Here is a 23,051-nt window from a genome sequence, read left to right on the forward strand (position 1 = left end):
ATTTGAACTGTATTGGTTAATCAGTATCTTATTTTCTATCTTATTTCCCATCTTATCTTCTATCCTATTTGATATCTTATTTTCTGTGTTATTGAACGAGATACAAATAGCTATCATTTCTGGGAACAGAGGAATACAGAAGAATTCAGAGATAATATTTATTAAATGTGGATTGTTGTTAAATTTTTATATTTTTTTTTTCAGTAACCTTTTGGTTTTAAAATGAATCTTTTTTAACCTTCTTATTTTGTGTAGAGCTTTAGAAGTCTCTGAATGCTTCTATGTTCCTGATATATATGGAATATTGTTATTAAAATGATTGGGAGAAAAATAGAATGATTTACTTCTGTAAGAGAAATATTAATAATATAAATACTGGCCAGATGGCACTGCATTGGATCTCTCTCTCTCTCTCTCTCTCTCTCTCTCTCTCTCTCTCTCTCTCTCTCTCTCTCTCTCTCTCTCTCTCTCTCTCTCTCTCTGGTTACGGTTCATTTTCCCTTTGCCTACACATACACAGAATAGTCTGCCATATTCTTTCCATATTCTTCTCTTTCCTCATATACCTGACAACACTGAGATCGCCAAACACTTCTTCATTTAAGAGGTTAACCACTGCACAATTAATTGTTCAGTGGCTGCTTTCCTCTTAGTAATGGTAGAATAGACTCTTTAGCTATGATAGGCAGTTCTTCTAGGAGAAGGACACTCCAAAATCAAACTATTGTTCTCTAGTCTTTGGTAGTGTCATAGCCTCTGTACCGTGGCCTTCCACTGTCTTGGGGTAGAGTTCTCTTGCTTGAGGGTACACTCTGGCACACAATTCTATATAATTTCTCTTCTTTTTTTTCAAGTCTTTATAGATTATATATGAGAGATTTATTTTGATGTTGGTACTTTATTTAAATTGTTTGTTACTTTTCTTGTGGTTTATTTATTTCCTTTCCTCACTGGGCTATTTTCCCCTGTTGGGGCCGTTGGGCTTATAGAATCCTGCTTTTCCAACTAGGGATGTAGATTAGCTAATAATAATAATAATAATAATATGACTTGGCAAACACACACACACACACACTCTCTCTCTCTCTCTCTCTCTCTCTCTCTCTCTCTCTCTCTCTCTCTCTCTCTCTCTCTCTCTCTCTCTCTCATATATATATATATATATATATATATATATATATATATATATATATATATATATATATATATATATATATATATAACTTCGAAAATCCTGTGAATGTCATAAACCTAGTTGGTAGTAACTTAAATAATCTGGTTTCAAAACAATAATTTTCTTTTAAACTAAGCCAATATAATAAAAGTATATTAAAATATATTTGGGAAAATGTATTTTGGATTAACAAATGTCTAAAAACGGTAATTCTATTATTTCTAGTTATTCTGTTTCCAAAATAATCTATGTAAACATTTCCAGGAACTGATTGACTTATCGGCAATCGTACCAAAATAAAAAAATTCTCGGAATTTAAACGATACAGAGAAAGATATGGAATTATCTTATTCAGAAATTATATATTGCGTATCTTTTATGTTACGTAATTAGATAAATATATTATAGAGTTTTTTAACCTGCTAAATTAATTTCAAATATTTAAAAACGTTTTTATTCAACGGTTTAAAGAAATCTTTTTTAGTAGCACGTGCCCCGTCGAGTCTATAGGCCTATGTGGATGCATTTTCATCATTTAAAGTTGAAATAATCAACAGAAACTCCGACCAATAGAGTACTCAGCAGAGAGATAAAACAAACCATGATTTTATCTTATCTCTTATCGAAAGGCGTGAGTATATTACAAGAGATAGCCTCAGTTATCTCGAAAAAACCCTTTTACTTAGTAAGATTGAAGTTTGTTGTACTGTATAGTTTAGTGTTCACGAATTTAAGGTATATAAAAGGATATATATAAACGTTCGTTATAATCTTCTTACCCAGAAAGCCTCTGTGAGTTATAGATACAGGTACAGTGTAAAATACAGCTGTATGGGGCCTTAATATATAGTGTTTTATAAACTAGTTAATAGCAACGTTCTTGTACAGTAATATCCACTGCAATAATCTCATATTCATTCTCGTTGCAGAAGTATGTTCTGTAGTTATATTGCAATGCTGAATTCATTGTAGTATCATGCAATGCAATATATTATATTGGTATTCTTATAGTACCATTTTAATCTACTAAATAACTAGCCTATTGTTATCTTTATGATGTTAGACTGATTATATTTTCAATATCAGTGCAATGTTAGTCCGTAAGTTTTATTTGTATCCGATATATATGAATATGCATGGTAACTGTTACATTCGTATGCTAACCTACGTAAACATACGATACGCGTATCATCTTCTACGTGGTCAGTTGCATATCGGATATCCTTGAGTTCTATGATCAAAGTATGTTCAAGATCGTTAAAAATGTTACCTTGGGCAATCAATCTGTGCAAGACATACAGAACCAGACGAATCGTAATAGTGGCGCGGGCACCTTTAGTGGCTGCCCGCGACAGTTTGCCGTAGCCTTTAGATGTGGGCCTATGTCCACTTTTGCGCCCATACATTCGATGACACTTCGAAAGCCGATGTACATTTTCTTACCCAGAGAGAGAGAGAGAGAGAGAGAGAGAGAGAGAGAGAGAGAGAGAGAGAGAGAGAGAGAGAGAGAGAGAGAGAACTATAACACAAACTGTAACACCTCGGTCACAATACCAAATGTTATTATTTAAAATGTTCAAACTTGCAATAAGAAGATGAGGTACATCTTGATATCATGTAATCTTCATAAATTGTGACTTAACTAGAGAACATTAGTTGTGAGTCATGGACCTGGAGGTTACTCAACTAGGGTGAGTCATAGCCTGAGTTGAATGGGTCATGGGAAACTGTTAAGCCCTTAATTTTACCCTCAATTTATTAAATTTCCCCTTGATTTCATATTCACAGAGATGCCGGAGGAAACCCTGATTGATTTCACTGAGATGAAGCTAACATTGAATTTCCCGGCAACTGACGAGTAAGAAGACAGATTCAACGCCAAAAAGAGATGCCAGGTATGTTACGATGCTCATATGTCTATCCTCTCCTGCCACAGTGAAATCGAAACGAGGGTGGAAAAGATGTGGTGCCGATTCCTCCATTGTTGGCCGTCCCTGCCGATCATAATCTTGTGTACGTCACTCCTCGCAGCATTAGCCTATGGTGATGAACGAGCAAGCCGACGACAATTCTACGAAGGCGAAGACAAGAGCACCGCTCTGCAAACTGTCGGAGGAGCTCCAGATGCTACGTATGAGTCTCTGAGAGACATTCTCAGCAACGAATATATCGATGACAGACAAAGATCGGAAACGAACGTTTCGGGATTCGCCGGCATTGTGTCTCAGAAAGTGGTCAGTGGGAAAGCAGTTTCGTCAAAAGCTGCGGAACCTCTAACGATAGACTTTCAGCAATTATCTAATTATGTTCTACTTTCACCACAAATTGTGGAATCATTGAGTTTTGGATCCAGATCAACAATGGACGCTACAACTGTTCCACTCGGTACAGAGATGGCGGCTCAGGCTAAGGAGACGTCTAGGGAGGGCGTGACGTCGCCGACAGTCGTCACGACTACGGCTCGGAACTACTACTGCGCGTCTCCGAGCATTCCCAGCAACATAAGTAAGTAACCTAGCTTTGGTTAACTCTGATATTGGTTTAGCTGTCAGAGCATCTGAAACTTGTGCAGCTAAAAACATCACTGAGATAGTGCTATAAAGCACTATATACTGTTGACATAATATACAATAGCATTGATAATTTATGGATATTTCATATCTTTATTAACTTGCTTGCTAATTATCCCCCATTCTCAAACTTTTCCCTTCGTAATGCATAGATCTGAATGAGCTTGCTCAGTAGGAATGAGCAATCTGTAAACTGACCAGGCTTTGTATGGTATGCCTGTACAAGGGAAAGGTTCCTAATAAATGTGTGAGAGGAGTAATTTCTCTTTTGTTTATGGATCTAGTCTATGAAGGTAAACATAAGATATATGCGTACAAAAGGGAAAGTTATAGTACGACTATAATTAAGAATATAATTCAAATGACAGGTTTCATAGCGTAGGAATAGTGTTGGTTTAGACAATTGTTAATGAAGGGACATGCTGTAGCAGTACGTGGTAGAAACAAACCGGAAATAAGTTAGCATAAGGACTGAAAGGATTGATAAAGATTAAAACTGAGGATATCTGTCAAGGGAGTGGACGATCCATCCTTCCGGGATGTGTTTTGGACTGCGATATTCATTCTCTATTCAGTAGTAGAAATATGACTTCATCCCCCACCCAGACGCAATTCAGCAGGTGATGCAGGCGGAAGATAGAGTCTAGAATACCGTGATTTTGATCTGACCGTTCACGCAGAATGTGAAAGAAGCTAGGATCAATATCGTTAGATCAGTGCTCTTCTAATTTTAAGCTTCAGCCTGCTCTTGCCTGCAACTGCCTACACCTGCCTGTACCTGCAACTCACCAACTACGTCGTTGAAAATCTAATGTTTTACTTTTAAATAAAAAATTCAAACAGTATCTCGAGCTATCTTCTTGTACCGTCTTATTTCCCAGTATCCCTTCCTCACAGGACAATTTTTTCCTGCTTTTCCAACTAGAGTTGTAACTTAGCTAGTAGTAATGAAAATAATAATAGTAGAAGAATAATAACTGCGAAGATGTCGATCTTCTAAAATGTTCCACGGACGATAAAAGACGGACAGAATTCTCTTAGCCTGAAGATACGTTTCAATCCTTCCAGTGATTCTTCCAGCTGAAGAACAGTTCTGGGAGGTGGGTTCCCCTCACAGCATGTCGTGCCTGATCGACCCGGCCTCCGGGTTCACCTCCAGCGACATCTACCTGTCTCTCGGGTTCCGCGGAGACCCAATCCCGCACCAGGTGATGCGAGGGCGGACGCTATTACCTTTCCCGTCCTATTTTCTCCATCCAATCCCTACGTAGAGTTGTTTTCTATGTTGTCTAATTTTTCACCTGTTACTCTACTGACTGATGTAAATATGAAGCAACTTTGGGATTTTGTTATTGTCATTTTTTTTACAAATCTTCACAGACAGTAATGTCTCTCCAAGCTCCATAGAATGTAGGCCTACATATGTAAATAAGTACAGGGCATATTGGTACATTTTTAGTCATGTGTCTATTTCGATGTGGATTATCGTACATTTTGTATATATTATTGTGTCTCACATATTTTCGGATTATTGTACAACTTGTAAATATTATTGTTTCTCACATATTTTCAGATTATCATACATTTTGTAAATATTACTGTGTTTTACATATTTTCAGGAAGCATCATATTCTACATTTTACATTGTATATATATATATATATATATATATATATATATATATATATATATATATATATATATACCAAGGCACTTCCCCCAATTTTGGGGGGTAGCCGACATCAACAAAGAAACAAAACAAAAAGGGGACTACTCTCTACGTTCCTCCAGCCTAACCAGGGACTCAGCCGAGTTCAGCTGGTACTGCTAGGGTGCCACAGCCCAACCTCCCCCGTTATCCACCACAGATGAAGCTTCATAACGCTGAATCCCCTACTGCTGCTACCTCCGCGGTCATCTAAGGCACCGGAGGAAGCAGCAGGGCCTACCGGAACTGCGTCACAATCGCTCGCCATTCATTCCTATTTCTAGCACGCTCTCTTGCCTCTCTCACATCTATCCTCCTATCACCCAGAGCTTTCTTCACACCATCCATCCACCCAAACCTTGGCCTTCCTCTTGTACTTCTCCCATCAACTCTTGCATTCATCACCTTCTTTAGCAGACAGCCATTTTCCATTCTCTCAACATGGCCAAACCACCTCAACACATTCATATCCACTCTAGCCGCTAACTCATTTCTTACACCCGTTCTCTCCCTCACCACTTTGTTCCTAACCCTATCTACTCGAGATACACCAGCCATACTCCTTAGACACTTCATCTCAAACACATTCAATTTCTGTCTCTCCATCACTTTCATTCCCCACAACTCCGATCCATACATCACAGTTGGTACAATCACTTTCTCATATAGAACTCTCTTTACATTCATGCCCAACCCTCTATTTTTTACTACTCCCTTAACTGCCCCCAACACTTTGCATCCTTCATTCACTCTCTGACGTACATCTGCTTCCACTCCACCATTTGCTGCAACAACAGACCCCAAGTACTTAAACTGATCCACCTCCTCAAGTAACTCTCCATTCAACATGACATTCAACCTTGCACCACCTTCCCTTCTCGTACATCTCATAACCTTACTCTTACCCACATTAACTCTCAACTTCCTTCTCTCACACACCCTTCCAAATTCTGTCACTAGTCGGTCAAGCTTCTCTTCTGTGTCTGCTACCAGTACAGTATCATCCGCAAACAACAACTGATTTACCTCCCATTCATGATCATTTTCGTCTACCAGTTTTAATCCTCGTCCAAGCACTCGAGCATTCACCTCTCTCACCACTCCATCAACATACAAGTTAAACAACCACGGCGACATCACACATCCCTGTCTCAGCCCCACTCTCACCGGAAACCAATCATTCACTTCATTTCCTATTCTAACAGATGCTTTACTATCTTTGTAGAAACTTTTCACTGCTTGCAACAACCTTCCACCAACTCCATATAACCTCATCACATTCCACATTGCTTCCCTATCAACTCTATCATATGCTTTCTCCAGATCCATAAACGCAACATACACCTCCTTACCTTTTGCTAAATATTTCTCGCATATCTGCCTAACTGTAAAAATCTGATTCATACAACCCCTACCTCTTCTAAAACCACCCTGTACTTCCAAAATTGCATTCTCTGTTTTATCCTTAATCCTATTAATCATTACTCTACCATACACTTTTCCAACTACACTCAACAAACTAATACCTCTTGAATTACAACACTCATGCACATCTCCCTTACCCTTATATAGTGGTACAATACACGCACAAACCCAATCTACTGGTACCATTGACAACACAAAACACATATTAAACAATCTCACCAACCATTCAAGTACAGTCACACCCCCTTCCTTCAATATCTCAGCTTTCACACCATCCATACCAGATGCTTTTCCTACTCTCGTTTCATCTAGTGCTCTCCTCACTTCCTCTATTGTAATCTCTCTCTCATTCTCATCTCCCATCACTGGCACCTCAACACCCGGAACAGCAATTATATCTGCCTCCCTATTATCCTCAACATTCAGCAAACTTTCAAAATATTCCGCCACCTTTTCCTTGCCTCCTCTCCTTTTAACAACCTTCCATTTCCATCTTTCACTGTCTCTTCAATTCTTGCGCCAGCCTTCCTTACTCTCTTCACTTCTTTCCAAAACTTCTTCTTATTCTCTTCATATGACTGACCCAGTCCCTGACTCCACCTCAGGTCAGCTGTCCTCTTTGCCTCACGTACCTTGCGCTTTACTTCCACCTTTTTCTCTCTATATTTTTCATACTTCTCTATACTATTACTCTGCAGCCATTCTTCAAAAGCCCTCTTTTTCTCTTCCACTTTTACCTTCACTCCTTCATTCCACCATTCACTGCCCTTCCTCATGCTGCCTCCAACAACCTTCTTGCCACATACATCACTTGCAATCCCAACAAAATGTTCTTTTGCTAACTTCCACTCCTCCTCTAAATTACCAGTTTCTCTTACTCTCACCTCGTCATATGCTATTTTCAACCTTTCCTGATATTTACTTTTTACCCCCGGTTTTATTAGCTCTTCAACCCTCACTAGCTCCCTTTTACATCCACCTACTCTATTCCCCCACTCTTTTGCTACAACTAATTTTCCTTCCACCAAAAAATGATCAGACATACCGTTAGCCATACCCCTAAACACGTGCACGTCTTTCAATCTTCCAAACATTCTTTTAGTTATCAACACATAATCCATTAATGCCCTTTCTACTACTCTTCCATTTGCCACTCTTACCCATGTATACTTATTTTTATCTTTTTTTTTTTTTTTAAAGCTGGCACTTATTACCATCTCTTGTTCAACACACATATCTACCAGTCTCTCACCACTCTCATTTTCACCTGGTACGCCATACTTCCCAATGACACCTTCTACCTCTCCAGCGCCCACTCTAGCATTTAAGTCACCCATGACAACTACATAATTCCTTCTACCCAGTCCTTCTACCCAGTCCTTTTACATTGTAAATAGAGCTTTTTACTAGTAGTTGTAAAAGGTACTGTAAGCCAGTGTGGATTCAACAACTATGTTTAATTATCTTTACGTATTGTCTGTATAGACAAAAACATTTCTCACCAAGTGAACGAAGACAGCTCAGCCCTAATCGGCATCAATTCTTCTCCCACCATGACGCGTAGGATCCACAAGCTCCACCCCCTTCCGTCTTCCACCCATTTTTCTTACTCATTCAGAATCTCAAGGATTCCCACACCATCCCATTTCTACTGGCGAATTCGTGTTCCAGGTTGCGACCTCGTCGAAGACACGTCCGGAACGCGTTTTAACTTCCCGTCTCCGGGATGCTTTGCGATTAATAATCTCACTGGCGAGGGAACACAGCAGTCATTCCAGGTGATATTTTGAGAGAGAGAGAGAGAGAGAGAGAGAGAGAGAGAGAGAGATCAATTTCCCGCTGTTACGCAAAACCAGTTTTCTTTCTGTGCTAGCATTCCTCTGTCAAAATGATTTAAACTTTCCTTATTACTTTGATTAAATTGATTTCATCTGCTTATCTGATTTGTATGCATTGCACAAATTCTAAGTATATACCAATCTGTATTATAGACAAAATTGACGGTTATTTACGATACGATCAAGCAGCGAGTCCCAAACTAAGGATACTTGATGACAATACCTCAACAAATGACATTGAAGTAGCTATGTAGCTACCACACATAATAGACACAAATACTATCCCCTTGAAGTTAATAGAATTCGAACCTACCACCTCAGGGATCAGGCAATGGTATATCAATTTGCGCAGTTATAAAATGGCCCGCAGCGTCGTGAGACGCTGGCATTGTATGCGCCAGAGTTCGTTAAAGGTATAGAAGCCCCTTGGAGTTTCAGTGAAGCTTGAGAATACTACAGAGTGAGAGAATTCGACGAAGAAACCCATTTTTACCATTGACGTTCAAATCCTCAATTTCTTATGATGACGCCTCTCCACCCAACGTGAAAACAAGTTTCGACGTGATGAAGATTAACTGGCCAGTGGCAAGTTGATTTAATTGTGGTAAACTGACCTATGTTCTTGATGGCCTAATCTTAAACACCAAATAATGATGCCCTATTCTTAATCATTTCATAATCATGGCCAATTCTTGATAATCCTTTCTCATTTTACAATTGAGACGTCCTTGTGATCAACTCAAAAAAACTCATAATCGCAATTTATTGTCAATCCTATCATAATTGGGGCTTATTCCCATAAGAATGCAACAATAAAAGCATATTCTTAACCATCTCATAATTCTTTAGGGCATATTCTTGTTCATCTATTCAAGGTGTATTCCTGATCACCTAATCACGGCATATTCTTGTTCATATCTTTATATGAAATCTGTTCTGCTTTCTCCATCCAGTGCTTGTCGTGTATAAAGTGTTATATTGTGGCAGTTGTGTCTTTGCATAAAGTTATCTTTGTTCTCTACACAATCAACTAATTGTTATTATCATTCTTTCTAATTGGGACGAACTCTTCAAAGCTTCAAATTCGTAACATGCGAGTCTTTAGTCTACCTGGTCTTCTAATCTTTATTTCATATCAGTTGATTTTATTGTTTCTAGCTAATCTTTCTACTCTGGAAAAGTCAAATATCAATTTTTATAGTTTTTATATAAAAAATAATTTTCATTTATTGTCTGAGGATTTTATAATTTTTCAATTGTAAAATAGATTTTTTCTCGCACTTAAAATTCACCGACGTATCGCAATCCGAAATGAAATAACATCTTCCTCTTCTTTCCATTTTTATGAAATGAGTGACCTAACATGACTTCCTTCCCTAGATTGTCGATAACTACACGATCACCGCAACGGTCGACATTGCCGAACCGGGAGAGTACAAGCTTTTCTGCTCCTCCGAGTTCTTACCGCCTAAAGTCTGCACGCGAAGCATAATCGTTGGTTGTAAGTACCAGCCTCGAGGGACTCTTCCCGTCTCGACAGATGTTTCTTTGCATCACTTATGTTTTTTCTCTCGTCTTTTTTTGTTTCCGTGGTGTCATTAAGTTACTAAAGAGACGTTCGCTATCTTCGTAGCAGTTGCTACGAGCCACTCCATTTTATGTTGACGAGTTATCTGTTTCAAAGTACATGGGATGATGTTCCTGACCAGTTTAAGATTCCCCATTGTTTCACGTCAAAGGTTTTTGACTAATTACCTTTGCCAGATTCACCCCTGTCTGTTCCTTAGTTTATTTATTTTTTTGTGAGCAACTTTATATAAAAACTACTGTACCGAGTTTGACCAAACTTTGTGGTCATGTTGGATCTGACCCTAAAGATGAATCTGAAATATTTTGGATAAAGTACATCAAAGTACAAATACGCAGAAGTACTTTTGAAAATAATTGCAATGTTAGATAAATGGCAAATATTTTGTTTGTTTATTTTTGGTTTGTGAACATTACACAAAAACTACAGAACCAATTTCAACGAAACTTGGTGGACATGTATGGTATAAACCAAGGACAAATCCATTAGATTTTGAAGAAAATACATTGAAATCCAAGTAGGCAGTAGAGTTAAGAACAAAGTAAGACTGTTTGGCATGGCAAAAGCTCGCTCACTACTGAGAGCCTCTTTAAGTAGGTTCCTCTTTTGTTTCACGTTTATATATATTCTTAAAAGCCATAAAATTTCTTACACAGATCCTCCTCTAGATGTATCGGATTTGGAATGCAGATCTTGGAATTGGAAAATCCTGGAATGCAGCTGGAAGATTCCGCACAATCCGGCGCAAGAGCCGGCAGACGACTACCAGATCCATCTAGTGAGCTCCAACGAAGTTTCGTGAGTATTGCTTCCTTGCTCGCTCTTTCTCATCCACTTCTTTCTATTTTGATTCAGGAAGTTACGATCTATTCCTTTCAAGATCCTCTGCAACTCTTTGCCAGTTTCCCCATAAGTTCATCATCTAGAGAAAGTCAATTCTCATCAAATTCTGTCTTTAGAAATATGCCCCAACTCTCACCCGACTTCACCCAATACTTTGTAGAAGTCGTTTCTAACCAGAGCATTTTTTGAGACAGTGAATGCCACTGCGACGGAGGAGCGGGCAGATGCGGCAGCCGGACCGAGGGATGCATGAAAACGTGTTGTTCGTGGGACCAGCCCTCCTATCCACCGGCCGAGCAGTACCTCACCATCAACGTCACGGCGGTGAACCAGCTCGGCTCTGAATCTTTCGCTCATAGGATCGACAACTGGAACGTTGGTGAGTCATTTGTTTTTTCTTAAAATGTTTCATTTTCATTGTTCATTACTTCTCTTGTAGTTTATCAATTTACTTATTATTTTTCTTATAGTATCCTGCTTTTTCTTCCAAGTCTGTTTGGAGTTAGAGTATTATTAAGAATAATCATCCATAATTTGTCTAATATAACAAACCTTTCCCCCTAAACTAAAGCGATTCCTTTATTTTGCAGCCTTGTTTCCCGGGTGATATTGTACCATCTCTGATATATTGCATTCTAATATATCCCGCTTTCCATCCAAGTCTGTTTGTCTTTAAAATATAATCAAACATAGCATTCCGTAAGTTTTCTAATACTGTACGCCAAACAATTCGATTTTAACTAATGGATTTCCTTTGCTCGTGTAGTAATACCAGACGAAGCAGAGAACGTTGTCGTCACTACAACCGATGGGTCTCTGGAAGTGGGAGTAATTTGGGACATGCCAGTCTACATCAGCACACTGGCTGCTTATTATGGGGTTCACTATGCAGTCGAGTACCGGCCGAACCCTACCACGTACGGAGAAACTTCCTGGAGATTGGTAAGTTCATTTCCTTGGATTATATTCATCAGACGTACGTGATTGCAGCGCTTTGAGGTATGAGATATATACACTGAAGTTCTATAGACATACTTATATCTAGTAGCATATTTGTCAACTGGGAGCCACTCGTTACTATATCCGAGGGAGGCCCACATGATAATAAACATATGCACGAAATATTACGCAATATATATTGATATTTATCCAGTTTTTCCTGATTTTATTAGTCTTACTATGAAAGTTTACATAAAACTGATATCTCTTTCATTATTTCCTGATAATGATAACGATGATTACTGGTATGAATAAATATAATAACCCAGAAAGTCTTGGGGGGCGCACAAGAACACATCGTGGGCAGCTGATTCTCCATTGGTGTACATGTTAACTTTCCAAGTTTCTGAGAGTCTGGAGCCTTTCATTGTACTTGCTTTTGAAGTTTTGAGGTTCCTCTTAATAGAATATTATCCATTATGGTTTTTCCTTCCACAGTTTAGCATTGCATAACCTCTAGGCTACGCATCGTCTCTTTTCAGGGCGCCTTGGACGTTTGCAAAAGCAGTAAATGTGACACCAGCATCCGCGTAGAGCATCCGGGAGCTACATACGAGATACGAGTCAGGCTGAGAGTCAACAGGACTAACTTCACCCTCGAAGATGATGGGTGGTGGTCAAAATGGACGCCGGTGCGGTGCGACGTTCCGGCTCAGCGTAAGAATGTCGACGTGAACTGGTTGTTGCAAATATATTTTCTAATAAGTATCTAGGCTTGATTAGTAAACAAATCAAAAGAAGAGATAAAGAGATAGAAAATGAGAGAATCTAATCTTACCTTGTCCAATTCCAGGCCCATGGACTCCTCCAAGCACCGGCGCCGGGACGTTCCAGGTCCGGAACGGAAACGGCCGCCGGGACGTCTCCGTGAGTTGGAGGCCCTTGTCGCTCCTGCAGCAGAATGGACCAAACTTCACCTACATAATTGATGCTTCTATTGATGGGTTAGTTGTTTTTTAATATCTTGAAAAATCATTCAATGCTCTTATTTGGAGTAAAAGGTCTTCTTGATTCAGTAGACTTGATCAAAGGGCAATTTGTCAGTTTTTCAGAGTCATAAAATGATTTTATAAGTGAAGCATACAACAGTTTTTGATGGGGAGAATGACTAGTTTTGCATAAAAGTTGATGATAAAACTATTAAGAGGAACAGTTTATGAGGCAAATGTGGCATAAAGAGCTTTGAAAGGGTGATACGTGGGTCGAAAATTGGAAAAAAAACAGTGAAGAGATTTGAATCAGATCTTTTATATTGAAGATAGAGGAGGTTAGAAAGTCATACCGGAAAAGGGAGTTCTCAAGATATCGATGAATGACGCGGTGTGCGTCAGAGTGATCGATGGGCTGCGGGTGAGCCTGATGAGTGAATTGGGTCACTATCTCCTATACAGAAACCCTCAAATTCAAATATTCAAACATATATTTCCATTTTGTTAAGTAGGTTGTAAATCGTCTGGTGATTTCAGCATATTACTCACCTGAAAATGAGTGAATAATTATTAGTAATTATCCATGAGTTAGTGATGTCGTTTGTCCCTTCCGATGTCGCCAATTTTTCTCGGTGGGGTTTAATGATACGCTGGTATTCTTAAAATACATTTAATGGACTTGTGATTTCATTGCTCTGTGACTCTGCTAGCAACCAACTCCCAACCAACTGAGCGTGGAGCGTCTCATAAACAAATCTCACAAACCAAAACATCAGATTGAACAATAAAGCATCGCTCTCAAAAGACTTAAATCCTACTCCAGTACAAAAGTAGAGAGAATCAGATCCTATCTTTGAGGTAATCAATAAATGCTTGAACCCTAATATCAAAATACATTATTTCACTTATGTACATCCTTAAACATGTTTTATCAATGCAATATGATGCAATGTTGCGCTCAATACACGTAACACTTGAGGTAATACGGTACATTATTACAATAATACATACATTTCACTTACAGTTAGTCTGATATTTGAGAGAAAAAATCGTGAGAGGACAGAAATGAGAATGCTGAGATTAGAAAATGAAGAAATACAAAAGATTGGCAGGCATAGTATAGATTACAGAGGTGATAGGAGTGTCGCGACCGAGATGGTGTGGGCACGTATTAAGGATGGATGGTTTGGAGGGAGTGAGGAGGGCTTGGGAGGTACCTTTTTGGAGGGAGAAGATCAAGAGGTAGGCTGGGAATTAGATGGCGAGATAAGGTGAAGAATAATATGGAGAGAAGAGGTTTAGTGGAAGAAGGGGCCTTTGATAGAAGGCATTGGAGAGGGCATATAAGGCAACCGACCCTTTGATCTAGGAATAAAGGTAGAAGAAGAAGAAGAAGAAGAAGTCTGATAAACAAATGACCACTTGCCTTAAGCTCCTTCTCTCTTTGCTACTGGGAAATCACAGGGCTACTTGCCATTTGAATTTCATAATGTTATTCACATAAACTTAAACCACAATTTTCCGAGTCCAATAAATTAGTTATTCTTAGAGTTTGCTTATTCATGAATTTTTCTTTTCCAGCAAGTCTTTAGCGTATAGCGAGGCGACCGACACCTTCGTCACGTACAGAAACATTTCGGACAACTCTTATTTGAGGTTTGTAAACAGACTCTAAGATGATTTGATTAATTTTATTAATTAGATTCAATAGTTGACATATTGCAAATATGGTTTATCAATAAATACACGATTTATCTTTGAAAATAAATATTTTTTCATATAATGATTTCCCTCATCCACCTCCGCAGCGTGAACGTCACGTCTGTAAATAGCGCTGGCGTCAGCAACGCTTCAGCTTCCGTGGGAGTCCTGCCCGCCATGTTGATGCCTGCAGCTCCTGTTTTACAGGTCGTTGTCTATCACGCCACCGCGCAGCAATATGAAGTCACGTGAGTACCTTACACGCATTAGTATCTTACTATTTGAATCATCTTATGTATTCTGAATATCTTATGTACTCGATTCTAAGGTTGCGGCTTTAACCGATAGTGGATTAACCCAAGGTTGTGGGTATGAATTACTATATATTCTGTAACTAAACTTTGATGTTTTTGCTTAATGAGCAGTGCCGTATTAACCCACGACAGGATCCCAAGGCTTCGAGCTTCTTAGGGTCCTTCGACATACCCCAATGCCCCACTCCCCACCGGCACATTTCACGCTATCTTTTCGTACAATTTATTACAGTAATATTACTAAATACACTCATCCATAGTTTTCACATTTAACATTTAAAAAACGTTGGATAGGACCCTGCTCTTGGATCTAAAGCTTCAGCCAAGCTTGAATTATGGATAATGCATCCCTGGCTTTGATGGCAAGCCATTGCTCTGAAGTTGTCTAAACTGTCTTTAAAAACCTGCTTATAAGTTTAGATTGTAAGTAAACGAGCCGCAAGAACTATCAAACCATCTAAAGAAAAACACTACCAATAAGTTAACATTGTAAGTAAACTAGTCATAAGAGTCATAGGAACTCCACACCATTACTAGCACGGTTCCTACTTGTTCTACAGATGGCACGAGCTGGGCGATTCGAAAAACAACTACGCCGTCTACGTCTGCACCGACAAGTCGGACAGCAAGGACCCGTGTAAGGTTAGTCGGTCGCTTTGTTTACACAAGTTAGCCTACGCGATTCACGTAATTTTCCAGATGGAAAAGAGCAAAGAAGTTAGACTCTTTTCATCATATAAAGTTAAAGAAGCAGTACAGATAACTTAGAAGAGATCAAAGGGAATATACGATAAGTTAAAAGTAGAAAGATGGATTGTAGAACCTATTGATGGCCAGTGGGGAATTTAATCAAGCTAGAATCATATCTGTTATAATCCTGATAGAGTTTGGGGTGGAATAAGTGACAGTCTTGTCAAATGGGGCCTTAAAATTGACCAATTAATAAAAGAATTCTTCAGTGGTTGGTTGTTTGGCATGATAAAGCATGATGACGATGGTCCTGATTAAGTGAAACATTACCATTTTTATATTTTGTAATGTTAAGATGTTAACTAAAAGTCCACATGGGGCACAGGAAAACCACGATCAGGGCAGTGATATGGTATAGTTCCTGCACTATAGTTAAAGAATAATAAATATTTTAATACCCTACTTTACACAAGGTGTGCATCTAACCCCCCTTATGCCCACGAAAGTGTTAAAGTACCACAATATTTATCAAATATTCTAAATATTGTTTTGTCTTTCTCTCTTTCCACTTAGGGAAACCTCTACTGGGTGGACGTTGGAAACGCAACCTCCGTAAACGTGACCCTGAGCGACTTTGGTCTGGATCAACGCGACAACAAAGACTTACGCTTCGCCGTCTCGGGCGAGACGCACGATACAAAGATTTCCAGCGGCATGTCTTGGGACGGCTGCTACCATCCGCAGACGTACAGACGGACCACTATGCCTCCGATGCTCTCTAGCTCTATCCCAGTGTAAGCACTTCGGTGATCTGGTCTCGTTGCGACGCTTGGTCGCGTGTACTAGACGAGGTTTAGTTACAAAGGGCAAAATAGTCCTGAAGAGAATGTGCAGGATTTGATAGAAAGGAAATATCTCTTCTGCAGAGACTCTATTTCTTACTTTTCAGAATTATTTGAGAATTTTAGTATATAGAAGGTCCTCCACTCACAAACATTTGGAGACGGAAACACAAATCCAACTGAAATCATAAAACTAATTTAATACAGTAAGCAAGATGACATTTGTAATATGAAAAAGGGCCATTTGTTGACTTATGCAGCTGAAAATCGTAGGCATATGAATTAGGCTAACCCCACCCTAGGGCAAATTTAACAAAATTTAGCTTAAAAACAGCTTCTTGGAACCTATTAAGTTGGTAAATTGATGACTTACATTATCATTTGTGTTTCTTCCTACTAAGTATTAGTCTTCCATGTCATTTTCCAAACCATTATTTGATTCCCAATTCCTGAGAAATTGCAATTTAACCTTCTTCTTCTTCTTCTTCTTCTTCTTCCTCACCCTTATCCCCTACATTAAGGGGTCGGTCGGTTGCCTGATGCGCTCTTTCTAATGCCTTCTATCAAAGGTGTCCTCTTCCGCCAAACCTCCTCTCTCCATATCATCCTTCATCTTATCTCGCCATCCAATTCTCTGCCTCTATCTCGGTCTTCCCGCTCCCTCCCCAACAATTCAACCGTCTTTAAGCGAACTCAAATCAATTGATCCCTCGTCGTTGTATGTCATGGCTTTCCTCTTAGTAACGATGACTGACATAATGTATCCTCAATCTTCCAGGACCCCTACTTCAGCCAACGTCTCTTGGACCCTTGACTGTGAGAACAGGGCAGGAATAGTCGAGTCTGTGTTTGCCGAATGGTGTCCGGCGAACCACAATTTCAGTACCTGTAACGGTATGTCGACGTTGCATTCCGTTTTCTCCCGTTTTTTAAATCTTTCCTAAAGGAGACTCTTTCTTCCCACTATTCTCTTCCCCTTGGCCTGGAGTGAATGTTTTTATGTTGAACAGGCTGAAATAAGTCTCTTTTTTATAGTTTATACATGAAATATCTATTCTAATGTTATTGGCTGTTCTTAAAATGCGTTATTTTGATTGTACATTACTTCTCTTGTAGTTTATTAGTTTCCTTTTTCTCTTTCCTCACTCTAGACAATAAATAGACAATAAGGAATCTCTGGAGCTTATCTTCTATAAGTTTTTGCTTCATATCAAAGAACTTTGCATTAGAGTTTAGATTTACAATTAGAATGCCTTAAAGATTTCCTCCATCTCCTTCAGGCACAAAAACAGCGAACCACACAGACATCGTCTCCGGATTGGTTGTCCTGAGGGACTTGGAGCCAGACACCGAGTACATGGTACGGCTGCGGATCCAGTACCGGGAGGGGCTCTCCGGATGGTCCATCTACAGGACCCTCAAGACTTCAAGAACCGTCCGGCCCGGTACGGAATTTTAGCGTGATCTCCAAGGAATGTCTGCTCATCCTCTTTGGCATTTAACTCTCTAGATTTATGTTTTGTTCTTTGGGTTCCAGATTCTAGCCATTCTCTGACCATATGTCTTTTGTTTTCAAGCGATCATTCTAACCCGCGTATGGATCTGCCTGCATCCATTATTTCATCCCTATAGATCTCACTTAAGTTAAAATAAAGAGTGTTGATTCTCATCATATCTTTGTGTATGCTCATTATCAAACTTTGACCTTTAAATTGAGCCATGCAACTTATTTAAAAACAAAGTCTTGATCTTCTATTGTGACTTAAACCCGGAGATCTTGACTTCTTCATGATAGCAATTCATAAACTAAATAAAAGCAAAGTTGTGTCAGAATCCATTCAGATATTCCCAAGAAGAAGAAATGTAAACAAACAATGGCGTCATGTTTTGAAATGTTTCCTTTCAATCTCATCCCTGACAGTAATGGCTACTTGGCTGATAGCCACGATCGCTTCTATTTGCATCATAGTCGCCGTGTTCTTCTTCTTCTGCTTCAGCTACAGTAGAATGTAAGTAATACTTCCTTATGGCCATCATCCCTTTCACGTTTAACTTTACCTATAAAGGACAAGTGTCCTTAGACTATTGAACCCCTAAATTCTGGGTGATCTAGTCAACTTTAATGATGACAAATGTCCTTAATAAGAAAACTTTGGTTGTTCCAATCTAAATAACACTTCATACAATCCTAGATTAAACTATTCCTTATCAGGAACCTTAATCAAAACAGAAAGATGATGACAGATAAGGAAAAATAAAAATACACTTTTCAGGAAAGTCAAGGAGATTTCGGCCGACATCGGGAAGCACATTAACGTTCCGGCCGGCATCACGGTGAGTACGGTACTAGTGACGGGATGTGTGGGCATTCATATCCACACTCATACCCCGTGCACAGTATATATACACTTGGGTGTGATATTTGTGTGTTTGATAAACAGTTTAGTTTCTGGTTTTACACCCGTTACTAATCGTGAAGTATCAAATAGTTACGCCTGAAGATTTTGTTTACAATTACACCTTCTAATGTGTGTATATTATACCTTCTGTTATTTTATTTATCTACTTGTTTGTTTTTTATTAATTTATATATCTACTCATTCAATGCAGAGAGATATAATCCTCAAGTCACCAGACCAGAAGACGTCACAAGTTGAAACGTCAACCACAGTCGCCGTGGATGCAAGGTGCGAGATTTCTTTTTCTTCTTTATTATTGTTACTAATATCATTATTAGATATTAAAGCTCAAAGCCTTCCCCAAGAATTAGCATATAACATATGATTATATTGAATTCCAGTCAGTGTTATCATCACATCTGGAAGAAATTTTTGGCAGAATCCCACGGCTCTCGTGTTTAATAATTTTTTTCCTCGTTTCACAGTTCTGTAACGCGGGCGGACGAGAGAAAGCATCCTGAGGAGGCTGAGACTCTGATCAAGTGGTCTGGCGCCCCAGAGTTTGACCTGATCCCTTCACCTCAACATTCGCGGAGGATTCCGGCTTCCCAAGGCTCCAGTGGTTACGTCGAGGCCGATTTCTCCCCGAAGACATCGAGCGGATACGTATCAATTGCGGGGGGTGATCCAGCGTCTCCCTCTCCCGTTCGGCCGAGGAGATTCGTGGGAGAGAGCGATGTTCCATCCGGAAACGGATACGTGATGTACGACGATGTTGGAATCGGAGTAGCGGGAATTCCAAGGGGAATATTAAAGGATGGAGAAAAGACTCAGATAATGGAGCTCTCTGACTTCAGGTTCCCCTCTTCTGGGTACGTCTCCGTCTTGCACCACCCGGGCCTGGCGAACTTGGACGGGGATGGCTACGTTGAGTCTGATTTCTCTCACGAAATTTCTGCGAGCGCAGAAAATGCACCGCGAGTAGCCAAGAACGACGTTCCAAGAGAAGTTGGTACGATGGACTGGGCTTCCACCAGTTTTTCTGGAAAGGGAAGAGGTTATGTCCAGCTAGATTCTACTCATGCAAATATTCTACCTCCTGAATTACTGCAACAGTTCTCCCATGATTCTGGGTTAGGGGAGGAGCAACAGGCTCAATCTAACTCTGACGAGTCTCTGACCGTAGCAGCCGATGCTCCAAGGAAGGAGTCGCCAGGAAAGGGAACCTTATTAGACGGCTTTGAAGAGAGTAAGCAGCCAAGGACAGAAACGCTTTTCAAAAAGAACATAAATGGCTATGTGGAACATTCTCTTTCCCATGAAGATGTTGAGGGTGGCTGTTTCAAGAAAAACCAAAAGGGCTATGCACAACAACCTGTTTTCCAGGAAGATGTTGAGGGTGGCTGCTTCAAGAAAAACCAAAATGGCTATGTACAACATCCTGTTTTCCAGGAAGATGTTGAGGGTGGCTGCTTCAAGAAAAACCAAAATGGCTATGTACAACATCCTGTTTTCCAGGAAGATGTTGAGGGTGGCTGCTTCAAGAAAAACCAAAATGGCTATGTACAACATCCTGTTTTCCAAGATGTTGAGAAGGACTGTTTCAGTAAAAACCAAAATGGCTATGTACAACATCCTGTTTTCCAAGATGTTGAGGGTGACAGTTTCAAGAGAAACCACAATGGCTACGTACAACATCCTGTTTTCCGAGATGTTGAGGGTGACAGTTTCAAAAGAAACCAAAATGGCTATGTACATCATCCACTTTCCCAGGAAGATTTTGAGGGTGGCTGCTTCGAGAAAACCCAAAATGGCTACGTACAACATCCTGTTTTCCAGAAGAATATTGAAGGTTATGGTAAAGAAGTCCCTAGAAGTGTAGCTTCACCCTTCATAGCTAATACTTACGTCGACAGTCAAGACTGCTTCCCATCTGACCTCATCCTTCAAGTTGATTCTACAGACACTGGAAGGGCAAAAGCTGAAGCTCTGAAGTCTGACACAGGAACTATCAACAAAGATTCTTTGGAGTTTAGTCCAGCTGGATATGTTAAAACGGAGATATCGTATGAAAATGGAATTACTATAAAGGCTAACAAGGATGATACCGGTGGGATCTCAGCCGTAATGGAGAGTGCATTATCGTATGTCATGATGCCGGAACTGACGCTCGATGTCCTCGATAAGAACTCTCGAAATGGTGAAGCTCACACCTCAGGAGAGGTTTCGTGTAAATCAATTGATTTGGGAGAGGGTACTAATTTACTTAACGGTTATACTGATGCATTTAAAGGCAAAGACAAGCTCAGATTGTGCTCTGAAATAGAAGAAAATCAAACAGGTCTCGGACACGTCGGGATGTCTACGGAGGACCCTCCGGTTGGTTACTGCCGAATTGGGGACGGAGGTTGGTAACGCTTATCGTATCTAACGCGACTTGGACATGACTTTTGCACCTTGGTAAAAGATGATATGAAAAGTCTATTTCGCGAAGAAATTTCCCGAGAGATACTCCGAAGTGATACTAGTGCCGTGAGACGAGCAATTTGATCATGTGTCATGAAAATAGCCACTCTTGTGTATTTTTTTCCCCTTTGGAAAAAAAGGATACTATGAAGTAGCAAAGTGGATCAGAAGTGGAAGGTGGATATGATTATAAAAGAGAAATATGAAATCATTATGATAATATTTGGTACTCTTTAACAGATATGACTTCGTTTTGATCTCTTTGATGTTTTGATGTGAGTGGTTAATGTTTTATGCTGTGTTAGCTTAACTGTTCTCGAAGAACACTTGAGGAACATATACAGTGTTATTGTTTACAGTGAACCGTTTAAGACAGTAAGTTACTTGCGTCATAGATGTCCTCGAATTATATAGATAAAAACTGACCTTTAAAGAAAGCTACGTGTTATAGTTCTTCATAGACTGGCCAGTAACTTTCAAAAAGAGCTTTTATTTTGTAGCTACAGAAAACCAGACATTGTAGAAAACTTCACACAGTAGTAAACTGTCCTTTTTCAGTATTCATTAATAGAAAAACTTAAGTTACCTTTGGTAATGTCGCCAGTTCTGCCAACAGAAGGCCACCCGATCTTCTGGAACGTGTATCAGTGATTTATTTCGAACTCTAGACACCAAGGATTTTCCAAAGTCTGATAGATCAGGAATATTTTGCAGCCTGTATGTATCTGAAGTATATTCGTCTCTATCTCTGTATCTGTATACCTTTTTCTATTATGTATAGAATCTCATTTATGTAGCTCCTATAACCTGTAGAATACCTGACCACTGACACACACTCTCTCTCTCTCTCTCTCTCTCTCTCTCTCTCTCTCTCTCTCTCTCTCTCTCTCTCTCTCTCTCCTTCTCTCTCTCTCTCTCTCTCTCTCTCTCTCTCTCTCTCTCTCTCTCTCTCTCTCTCTCTCTAAACAAACTAACTCGCTCTACCCGAGAGTAAACGGAGTCTCCGCGGATGGACTCAAAAGTCCTTGAGGCTTCCAAAATCCTTTTAACTCTCTCTCTCTCTCTCTCTCTCTCTCTCTCTCTCTCTCTCTCTCTCTCTCTCTCTCTCTCTCTCTCTCTCTCTCTCTCTCTCTCTCTCTCTCTCTCTCTCTCTAAACAAACTAATTCGCTCTACCCAAGAGCAAACGGAGTCTCCGCGGATGAACTCAAAAGTCCTTGAGGCTTCCAAATTCCTTTTAAAACTCTCTCTCTCTCTCTCTCCTCTCTCTCTCTCTCTCTCTCTCTCTCTCTCTCTCTCTCTCTCTCTCTCTCTCTCTCTCATAGCCGTGAGTTAACACTGTTTTGATACTTGCCGCTGGTTCTAAACTCTCCCTTCGCAAACCTTAATGTGAGACGGAGTCGATTCTCAGCCTTCCTGCTTTGGTTCGTATGATACACGTATTGGCAAGTCCTAATAATGTCAAGAGCTGATATTCCTAAATAAGATATAATATTCAAGTGGATATAAAGCTCAACTTGAGGAAGAGAAGCATTTTAGATATCGGGAGACGTTAGTAAATGAGAGA

At 39.7% G+C, this 23,051-nt stretch overlaps 1 protein-coding gene across 3 annotated transcripts; it reads left to right on the forward strand.

The window, feature by feature from the left end:
* Positions 1-1,849: 1,849 nt before the first annotated feature.
* LOC137647191 (uncharacterized) lies at positions 1,850-22,618 on the forward strand. Of its 3 annotated transcripts, none has more exons than XM_068380518.1 (19): positions 1,850-1,966; positions 2,963-3,679; positions 4,813-4,952; positions 10,096-10,216; positions 10,960-11,101; positions 11,341-11,525; positions 11,913-12,088; positions 12,628-12,802; positions 12,939-13,089; positions 14,656-14,730; positions 14,883-15,023; positions 15,650-15,731; positions 16,353-16,573; positions 17,400-17,515; positions 17,902-18,066; positions 18,543-18,630; positions 18,895-18,955; positions 19,232-19,308; positions 19,506-22,618. In XM_068380518.1, the coding sequence occupies exons 2-19, from the start codon at positions 3,088-3,090 to the stop codon at positions 21,433-21,435; spliced, it is 4,638 nt and encodes a 1,545-aa protein (XP_068236619.1). In that variant the 5' UTR covers positions 1,850-1,966; positions 2,963-3,087; the 3' UTR covers positions 21,436-22,618. The 3 variants fall into 3 exon arrangements, with proteins under 3 accessions (XP_068236619.1, XP_068236618.1, XP_068236620.1); XM_068380517.1 differs by having other exon boundaries at positions 1,860-1,983; XM_068380519.1 differs by having other exon boundaries at positions 1,871-1,909.
* Positions 22,619-23,051: the final 433 nt, after the last annotated feature.

This window comes from Palaemon carinicauda, chromosome 9, assembly GCF_036898095.1.
Source record: "Palaemon carinicauda isolate YSFRI2023 chromosome 9, ASM3689809v2, whole genome shotgun sequence".
NCBI classification, from domain to species: Eukaryota; Metazoa; Arthropoda; class Malacostraca; order Decapoda; family Palaemonidae; genus Palaemon; species Palaemon carinicauda.